Source organism: Chaetodon trifascialis, chromosome 9, assembly GCF_039877785.1.
Source record: "Chaetodon trifascialis isolate fChaTrf1 chromosome 9, fChaTrf1.hap1, whole genome shotgun sequence".
Taxonomy (NCBI): domain Eukaryota; kingdom Metazoa; phylum Chordata; class Actinopteri; order Chaetodontiformes; family Chaetodontidae; genus Chaetodon; species Chaetodon trifascialis.
The window spans coordinates 23211205-23221701 of record NC_092064.1 but is presented as its reverse complement, the minus strand read 5'-3'; the positions used below and the strand labels follow the sequence as shown (position 1 = coordinate 23221701).

The following is a 10497-nucleotide window of genomic DNA, read 5'->3' as shown; positions in this document are numbered from 1 at the left end:
GAGTGAAATTGAAGTCTGGATAGCAAATAAAAACACATGAAAGGTGATTTTTTGCAAACGGGATCAGTGTTTAGAAAATGAAGATGTTCTATTGGGAAAAAACTGGAGGAGGCAAACTACTGAAATAACATTAGAACAACCCATTAATACATTAATCTGCCATCTGATTTCTACTATGATGTGATAACACATGATGCTGTAAAAAAACCATGTACTAAACCAGTAAGAGATGTGTGGAGTGAAACTGGCTTCACAGAGTACAGAATCATGGACTTTATATTCCAAAGTTGAGGTTTAATGTTTGTGCAGCTAATAACCGTGCAGCCCAGAAAAACATGTATCCATCTGTTAAAACTCTTGATAAAACAGCTTAAAATGTGAAATCCTTTAAATACACTCCAGCCTTATACTGCGGCCTACCAGCCAGGTGCCACTTCAGTAATGGCGGCATGTTTACGTCCAGCTCCACTCACAGGCCATATTTGGATGAGTGAGCCCTGCGTGTCGTTACAGAATGCCTTCATTCACCTATTCAACACCAAGCCAGCCTATTTTCCATTTTTCAGTTGTAGAAGTGCCAGCATCTTATTTGCTGGGGGTGGTGTTGGTGACTGCCCAGGATCAGGGCTCCCTTCTTTGTTAACAGCTGGATGCCGGTCCATCGCGACAGTCCGCTTCGCTGCAGGTGCACGACTGCCTGACCTCTGCCAGGTATCATCGTAACAGTAGCGTCGTGTGAACAACAGCGCTGTTTGTGCTCGAGACAGAAATAGAAATTGAATGAAAATAAAATGATGGCTTAATGTAGGATTTGGATTCTGATCTTAACTTGTAAATATATTTTTTCACACCTATATGGATATGGATAGTAAGGATCATGATTAAGATCAACGATAATGCTGTCGTCAAGCCAGTCATTAATCTTTAGACGACCCTTCGAAGGCTAAGAAAATATGACTCAAACCCTTCTTACTGTGAAGTGACAAAGACCCACCAACACATAGTCTTAAATCATGTACACCAAAATTCATTTTATTTTCTTTTTATGTGAAAACAAGCAAACAATAGTTTTATAAAAAAAATGTTTTTGCTACAATGAAACAAACAATAAACATTACGATCTGATGTTGGATGAGCCCCACTGCCATACAATAAATGCTGGAGATTCAACAATCACTTTCCAGAAGCTCCAGAGGTGGCTGACACTCACTAATCAAATAAATAGATTTAAATAATGATTTACGCCACAGTAAAGAATTACACATTGTTAGCAATTCATTTAATTCTCTTTGACTGCAAACATGCAAATATCTATTTGTCTTAGTCCTCTCGCAGATAAGCCTCGTGCAGCTCATGCTCCTCGCAATCTTCCCGAAAGGCAGCGTATTCTGCCATCCGCTGGATCTCCTCTACTTTGGTCTCGGCCAGCTTTTTCTCTGCATCCGCTGACAGCTTCCGCGCCTCCTCCACCTGCGACTGGGCCACCTGAATGTTTGTCCTCACCGTGATGGACGCCTGTTCAGCTCCTGGAAACACACGCATGCAAACATTGTTAATATGAATCTCCACTGCGTGACAACGTATTTCAGCATTACATCAAGCCTGAAGAAACACAGCTGCACTCCGGCTCTCTCACCTGAATTGTGTGCTGCCTCAGCCGCCATTTTACACAAGTTAACAGCGTCGATCCAGGTTGACTCAAAACGTCTGCATTCATCTAGTCTGTCGCTGACCTGTTAGGACAAAGAGATGAGGCCAACTCAGTACAAAAGGTATTCTGTTGTTTTTGCAAAGAGTAAAAGCTGATTTGAACAGGAACAATGATGTTTCCCCAAAGAGGACAACACAACCTGACCTGTGCACGGTGGCCATTGATCACCTCCAGGAGCGAATCCTTCTCAGCTGGGGTCAGTTTTCCCAGTGAGGCTAAGTACCGTCTTTGGACAGCAATGCGTGTGTGCACAGCCTGTTAGCAAACAGAGGGAAGACAGTCAGGGGCAGTGCAGGGCATTTTTTTTTTTTTAAATAACACACAGTAGTTCATGTGATACAAGTCTGGAGTTGTACATGTGCAAACCTCTTATTAATGCAAAGCTATCATGACCCTCTTGATATTATATGTGGATGCTGAGATTGAAATCCTAATGAAAACCTACCTTTGAATAGACTGTGAGGGCATCTATCAGAGCCAAGGTGGTCTGGGAGAGGAAAGTACTTGAGCTGTCTGTGACCACTGAGGCTGCTCTTCTGATCAGGGAGTCATGAGAGAGGTTTTCCACTTGCTACAAACAGAGGAAGAAAAATCTGCGTTTTAACTCTCTTCGATTTCTCTGCACACAAAATATGAAGAACAAGCATTTTTTGAGGGTTGGCAGATTTGTGCAGCTGCGGTTCATCATCTCTGACCCACCTGTGCAAAAGGAAAAGCGCAAAGCCCACGGCCAACGCTCAAAGATGCTCTGCTCGTGTCAGCGGTATCTGTCCATTCCCCCAAATTCTGGACTCCAACCTTCGTGCTTCTGGAGAGGACACTCTCAGAGCTGCTGGAGAAAAATTAGGACAGAAAATAAGCAGGTTTTTACATCAGTCACGATCAACGGTGCTTCAGCTCAAAGTTTTGTGTTGCAGTCAAATAGGAAAAAAGATCAATAAGTTGCTGAAGCTTATTGAAATTGCCATTTACGCTATGCTCTGGTGGTCGCAGTGCTTCACCAGGCAGCACCTGGCAGTACAGATCTAGACTATGTTCCAGCTGCATGCTATTCATAACATACCTTAGCAAACGGATGCAGGCTGCTCCTCTCAGTGCACTCTTGTTGGTCCACAGCAGTGAAAAGTCGGTCTGAGTTTGCAGAAGTCCTCCAGCAGCACGGCTGGCACACACTGAGCACTGACGGACAGCTTGCATCTTGTAGACTAGCTGCTCTTCTTGATGTGATGTATTTGATGGTATTCAAGCTAATTCAAACTAATCTGCTGTCACCCACTGTTGCCTTGTCTTGGTAAAATCAGAGGAATAATCTTCTTCACTGCTTGCAGTCTGTCAGCTTGCTCGACGATGGCCAGCTGTCATGTCCTGTGGGTATTTGTAAGGCTCCAGCACCATTTGATTGCGTAAAAGGTATTGATCTGTTGACACTGAAATGTGCGTATTTGGCTTTATCTGAAAAAGCCCAGAGACGGAAACTACGTCTATCTCTCTGGCTCTGATGTGTGTGTGAGTGTGTGTGAGTGTGTGTTCGTGAGAGAGACAACGATTTGTAGTTCAGTCCAGTACAAATTAAGACTATTTTTATCTGAAAAATAACTGAACTCATTTATTAAGGTTTGTTAAAACATGTTCTTTAACACCTACCATGAAAATGGCTTGTGTTTCAGCACAGAAACACAACAAGATGCACAAAATGCAACACTTTGAGCTCCATTTATTCTTCAGTTGAAAACCAGAGAGGGCTGATGATGGAGGACATTTGAATGTAATCCAGCTGAAGATCTGTCATATACTGACCTGTGCCATCTTTAACCTTTCAGGGCATTAACCTCCACATCAGATGAACCAGGAACTGTGGCGCTTGTCATGCACAGACAGAGAATTCAAGCGGCCCAAAGTGTATTTGACAAATTAACATGAACTTAAATAAAGTCATCATATTAATGTTGAATGTCTGGTTGGAAATCCCTCACGATCTATTCCACCACCTGTTGTTGTCATCTCAGAGAAATGTTTCCTTCCATTTTCCTGCAGTTAAGATTAAGAACTATGTTGTTTGTCTGCTAATAATAAACTTTTGTTCTCTTGTTACGAACGTGACTGCGAGCACACTGTGTCGATGAATATACTGTCAACACTGTTAAACTATTAACTTCACATACAGTATAAAGTGTGACTCAGCCAGCTGTGTCGCTCATTCACACAAACTGCTGCCCTCTAGATTGGTCTCATGCTCTGCATAAATGTCAGTCTGTGTATTCATGGCCTCGTGTATGAAAATGTTTTGCAGGGAGTGCAAAACTGTTTTTGTGATAAATAGCATTTACATATAAAAAATATAGTGCATTGCTAAAATGGGAAAGAAAATTAAGAAAATTAAGACTGGAATCAGAGATGAGCAGCTGATGGTGCTAATTCTCTAATTATTTTAGTGAAAATACCCCAGTTGTGTTTGTCACATCTCACATCTCTTGTTCCCAAAAGTTTCACTCTGTGTGACAGCCTGAAAGTAATAAGTCATTTGCTGAGGTGGCATCTGCTGGGGTTCAGGGGCAGAGTTTGTTTTGGACACAGGTTTTGGTCCAATCCCCTGCAGTCCTGATTACTGACGCAAAACTTGCGTAAAGCGCTGACGAGCCCCAGTAAGCCGCTCTCAACAGAGTCAACTTGTTTGGCAAACAAATGAAAACGTCAGGTTGCACAATTAGACTCAGGAGCTTTGTGTTAATAATCAGCCAGACTGTTAATTACTGAGCAGGGGACAGCAGACCTGCTGTCTAACCGTACCTCTGGAGGTGGCTCATTGTACCTCACTCTAGTGCTGCCATGTAAGTCATTTAAACTACAGAAACATCTCATTATGGATTACATCATCTTTCTCAAAGTAGTACACCTTCATGTTATGTCTCTGGTGTGATGATTGACTTCAATAACATTGTGAAAGAGTGTGACACTGGACCACAGTCAAAAAAGATAAGGCAGTACATCCACCTGTTTCCTATCAGATCCGTGTCTTTCGAAGTCTTTGCTTACCTTTTGTACTGCAGTTCACAAGCTCTGCAAGCAGCCGCAGATGTACTTTTAAGTACAAATCTGGAACGTGTGGTCGCAGCACTGCGTTTCACACAGCATAACCTGCTTTTTCAAACATTCACCACAGAAGCATGGACTGATATGATCACTGATAAATGTGTTAGTTAAAGTAAAACAGCAACCCATAAGTCTAAGAATGTGGTTTATATTCTGCAGATCTTTGCAGTTGTCTGACCCAGGATTCCAGGATAACAAGCAAACAGCAGAGAAGTACAAATATAGAGAAGTGTACAGTACTGATCTGCATCGACAACATTTACCCACCTGTCTGCCTGTCGTCAGCCAAGAACACTGTCCTTCAACCCTGACTCAAACCATGATCCTGTTATGTAACCCATGTTGTTATAGCTGAGCATATATATGTCATCAGTGTATTGATAGTAGTCCACCTTATAGACTACTCAATATATTAGATGCTGACAGTTGACTTAGATCGAACTAGCTGTCAGACCTCAAACAGATGACTGTGCAATAGTACAAACACTGGATTTATTATCCATGTTTTTCATGTGCAAGTCAATGTTTGTTTTACATATATATATAGTTGATTTTTATTTTTTCTGTATCCTTTTTTATCTCCATCTTTCCGTGCCTCTCTTTTTGCAGGCTCTAACAATTTAATTTCCCAGGTGTGGGATTAATTAAGTTTTATCTTATCTTATCTTATCTTATCTTATCTTATCTTATCTTATTTTTTAAAGGGGAAAAAGTACAGAATTAAAAATGCTTTATTTTCTCATACCGACTGCAGATAAATTAACATTCTTGAGCAGCAACCGCAACAGCATTGTTTTGAACTGAACACAGATCACATTGTGATGACTGAAATGCAAACTAAAACAATCATTTACAACAAAAGAAACCAAAATGTTGTGAACAAATCTCTGTACATACCACACTATATATTATGTGTGTGTATGTGTGTGTGATTGCCTGCAGCTGTGCCAAAATCAGGGCAGAGCCACCAGCTGCATCTCATCACTGTAATCAAGACCTGAATGAACACTCAGCTCAGCCACTTCCACTTCCACTCTGCCACATCACAGACTCCACTTCCAGTTAGTGTTTGCTGCGTTTGAGACCTAGTTATCAGTTTCGCCTGTTGGTTTTAGCTGTTTCTTCCTGAGACTTACTTTAATCTCAGCCAGTCTAACTCCGGTCCTGGCCCCCTTCACTTTGTCTGGTCTAGCCTGCTGTTCTGCTGCTTTGTTCTGGATCCCCCTCTCAGAAAACACTGGATATCGCTCTGGTCTGCTCCAGTCCCAAACCAGCTCCATTCACCCCTTCACCCATCTCTCTCCCAAATTCTATAAGAAAATACCTTAAATTTCATACCTGAATCTGAACCTGCGTTCACTAGTGTGAACTAATGTTTCCTTTTATTCATTAAGCCACACAATCCTAAGTTTTTTTTCAAAAGTTTGCTCATTTCCTCCCTTTTATTCACAAGACTTTTTGCGTTGCGAGCATTGTCAGTATTGACTCCAGAGAAGTGCAACCAGACTTTGGACTGTTTAGTTTTCTCTGCCACTGTCAATGAGAGCAGGGTCTCTGTAGCCCCTGCAGTAATGGGTTCATCTTGAAGTAAACTTGACTGACACTGACATTGCAGCTCATAAACCTTCACACAAAATCCAAAGTAAAAAGCATTTAGGGACGTTGCCAAAACACTTTGCCCAACAGTTCCCAAACTGCATTGTACAAGACACAGCTGGAACAACTGACCCAGCTCACTTGAAAATGTCCACTAAGCAGAATCACCACCAAGCCAAAAATCAATAAGAGAGCTCCCTGCCCAGCTGGAAAAGGCCCAGTTTAGTGACTTAGAAACTGCTTTGCATCGAGAGAAAAAAGCAGCCAATGTAAATGTGTTTTTTTTTTTCCAGTCTGTGCTGGAATCACATCGCGTTCCCCAAAACTTTAACCACTTCAGTGTCATTCACTTTCACACACGTACACCCGCTCAGAGTCTGGTGCACCTTGTCCACAGGCAGTTTTTCAGCATGGAGACACTGCAGTCAAATTTAACAGGTTTGCACCAAATGGCCACTTTTGATCATGTAGATAAAATGTTGATTAAAAAAAATCAATGCGGTCAAGGTGATTTTTCTAATGGTATACAATACGCTCTATTATCCTGATTATGTTCAGGATTTGGAGTATCTGGGTTAGGTTTTGTGCATGTCAACACCAGTTTTGAGAAACCTAGATAGACTTCCTTGAGTACTTTGATAGAAACCAGGATAATGTTGCATGTAAACACCTTATCCAGGTTTGTACCTCTTACATTAACCTGCTAATGGCATTAGCAAGCCTTTGCAAGTGCCGGCAGAGAGAAAACGTCACACACTGGGCCCGTTAATAACTGCAATATTCAGAGCTGCATAAAAAGCAACACTAACTCAAGAAACACCAGGATTATAGCCATGTACTGACCCCACAGACACACACCTGTCAATGAAGAGCTGCTAGCCCAGCTATAACACAAGTATCCACAAAGACACTCTCTCAAAAGAACAGAAATGTTCCACTAATGACAGTCAAAGCTCCATGAGACTCTATGTCTTTCCCACAGACTCACGGAGTCCAACAGAAGCTTCTCAAATCTGTTGTTAATGAGAAACACAATTCTTTATGACGATAGCATGTAAATAATTCTCTGGAGACTCGAGTCAAACAAATCTGAACGAGGCCAAACACTTGATATAAGGGGAAGAGCACTGAAGACACGTTTAATGATAAGAAGAACAGAGTTCGAAAGCTTGGTCAGCTCCTCTGGCTGATGAAGATATTCTCAGGTGAGAGGAGCGCTCTTTTATTCTGAATGTCCGTTGGGTATTTGGTTACAGTGCAAACGCTTTGTTTTAAAGAGTGGATGAAGAAAGACAAAATCATATGTTTTATCTTACAAAGTTGGGCCTTTTCTGTCAATTATCAACTGTTTATGTACAATTTGGTGTTTTGTTCTTTTTCTGATCCTACTTAAATTGTTCCTGTGATTACGAGGTTGCATTTTGACCTTTAATATATTTTCTTGAACAGCTTTGCTCCAGGCCACCTTTGCAAAATGCAGAATCTGAGTGAATTTCCAGGCAATGCAACGTCCCACAAAAGTCTGTCTGTGATCATCAAGGTGTGTGTCGTTATCCCCTTCTTCTGCGTCTTCGTCTGCTGCATCGCTGTCATGCTGCACATCTTTGCCTCTCACAGGCAGTTCCTGGACACCTCACGTTACATCCTGTTTGCCTACATGCTGGTCAATGATACGCTCCAGCTCTTGTCCTCTGTACTCCTCTTCCTCTTTGTCATGGGACAGATGAAAATCGCTCTCGTCTACTGTATCCCCCTGCTGTTAATTTCTGCTGTCACCTTCCAGAACACACCATTAATCCTGGCCACTATGTCACTGGAGCGTTACATTGCCATCTTCTATCCCCTGCAGTGCCCGGCTGCCTGGCGCTCGGACCGCATCTGGATCATTATTCTGTCCCTGTGGCTCATCAGCTGGGTCTCCCCTGTTATTGACTACTCTATTGGGGGGCATGATCCTGCTGTGAATGCCCTCTCTACCCCTGTGCTTTGTAAAGTTACTGTTGTCAACTCATCTCCAATTAAGAGATTGTTCAAAATTGCTTTCAGTATTCTCTTCTTTGCAGTAGTGGCTGTTATCATCGTCTTTACGTACATGAGAATCCTGCTGGAAACCAGGAAGCTGAGACAAGACAGAGCGTCTGTGAGCAAAGCCATGCACACTGTGCTGCTACACGGCTTTCAGCTGCTGCTGAGCATGTTGGCCTTCACCAGCCCCATCACTGAAACTCTCACAATGCACGCCAACTGGCTTCCAGCAGACATCGCCTTTTTTAATTATTTCTGTTTCATGCTAATTCCACGCTTTCTCAGTCCTCTCATCTACGGCTTTAGAGATCAGAGTCTCAGGGGCTACATTAGGAAAACATTCCTGTGCTGCTCCAACAAAGTCAAACCTTCTGTCAAACGCAAGGTGCAGGACAACTTGTCTGTATCTTAGTTTTGACGGAGCTCTTTAAAAAAAAAAAGGCCACAGGAAGTATTAACAAGTCTTCAATATTTGTTTTTGCTTTCCATAGGTAATACGTAGTCTTGTTTCATACTGTTAAGAAGTACTGAACAAATGTGATATAATAAGAAATAATTCCTGATCTTATCACTCAATTCAATTGTTTTCCATCATATTTTCACACTTTGGTCGATATGATCATGAAACAGGTATTAAATTACATTGTATGTTGTATTAAAAGTTAAATTGAAGCTGTAGAAATCCTGTTAAAATATATACTGCCTTCATACATAAATGAAGTTAAACTATAATTGTTGTAATCCAAAGAATTGCAGACTTTTAAAATATTTGGAAATAAGAGAATGGCTAAGTCTAATGTCTGGACAAGAATCAATCATGACTCGATTCAACCTCTGATGCTCTCCCGCCTTGTGAAAGCAGTTATGACCCTTTTTGGATGCACTGGCAGTGTTTTATCATTATACTTTACATGTCCTGCTGTTACACATAAACCAGGCAGTCCCCGTATTTCTGTGCCAGCAGCATCAATAAAGATTACTCAATAGAGTGAATAAATTTAAGTTACCCCACATTAAGTCTGGCACTCTCTCAATAAGCATGCAGCACTGAGGATTTATCACTCACTGTGTGACTGCAGGCAATGCTTTCGGCCTTCTATTATCCACTGTGATTAGACTATGTTACAGGTATTTATAGGAATAAAATCACAAAAATAGTGTGGATGTTGTTTTTCAAACCATTTTTGTAGATTTGTACACGGATACTTGAACACACAAATCCATTTGCTGCATAATTGTTGCTTGAATGCATTTACTTACCTTGTTATAAAACCCTGTTACAGGTATCATGTTGAGTTTTGTACAGATAGGTCTACTTACTGTATGGCGGTGACAATTTGAGTATAGAAATGTAAGAAAAATATCAGAAATGTAATAATAAAGAGTGTAACCCTGTAAGCCACTGTCTCCTTATAGGCCAGAAATCTCCAAATCATACCTGTGAATATGTGTCATTTAAGTTTGTTTAAAGGGAAAAAACTTTTTTGTACTCATTTTATATTTGCTCTTCCCATGAAAGGTGGCTATACTGAGCAGATTTCTACAGTCCACTTCATTTATTTCTTTCATTGTGCATTTCTGTGGGAAAATATATTGTTCTTTACAGCACGCTATATCCCAGTGCCACTTGTGTTGAAATATAATCATCATCATCATCATCATCACTATCATTTCTAATAATGTTTCAAAATATTGTTCAGTGATAATTTACGGTTTCCTCTATGTTCTTGTTGTTGTTGTTTTTTTGACTCACCACGTCAATAAAGCCACTCGCGTGCTAAAACGCATTTCCTGTTTGTTGTACAGCGCATTCACCTGCAGGGGTCGCTGTGACTCCAGTCTCAACACGCATACACACATTTTTTTTTTTTTTTTTTTTTCAGGGCAAATCATTTAACCCAAGAATAATAAAAATAACACAAAAACAAACTTAAAGCAATGGAATTAATAATTTATGTCATGTTATGACTCATTTGCATCATTTATTTGCATGAAAATAAGCCAGCAGCTCGTTTTAAACAGCCTTCACAAACTGGAGCTGGACCTTTACTCTATAAACTTTTATGTTTCCCTCT

General features: G+C 40.9%; 2 protein-coding genes across 3 annotated transcripts; one reads left to right on the top strand and one right to left on the bottom strand.

The window, feature by feature from the left end:
• Positions 1-1320: 1320 nt before the first annotated feature.
• diabloa (diablo, IAP-binding mitochondrial protein a) lies at positions 1321-2908 on the bottom strand. Of its 2 annotated transcripts, none has more exons than XM_070970813.1 (6): positions 2775-2908; positions 2411-2543; positions 2157-2282; positions 1856-1966; positions 1637-1733; positions 1321-1526 (listed from the first exon to the last, which is right to left on the bottom strand). In XM_070970813.1, exons 1-6 carry the CDS (start codon positions 2906-2908, stop codon positions 1321-1323), a joined length of 807 nt encoding a protein of 268 aa, XP_070826914.1. The 2 variants fall into 2 exon arrangements, with proteins under 2 accessions (XP_070826914.1, XP_070826913.1); XM_070970812.1 differs by having other exon boundaries at positions 2411-2556; positions 2785-2908.
• A 4963-nt stretch (positions 2909-7871) lies between these two features.
• or95a1 (odorant receptor, family 95, subfamily A, member 1) lies at positions 7872-8834 on the top strand. Its single transcript, XM_070969718.1, has one exon. It carries the CDS (start codon positions 7872-7874, stop codon positions 8832-8834), a length of 963 nt encoding a protein of 320 aa, XP_070825819.1.
• Positions 8835-10497: the final 1663 nt, after the last annotated feature.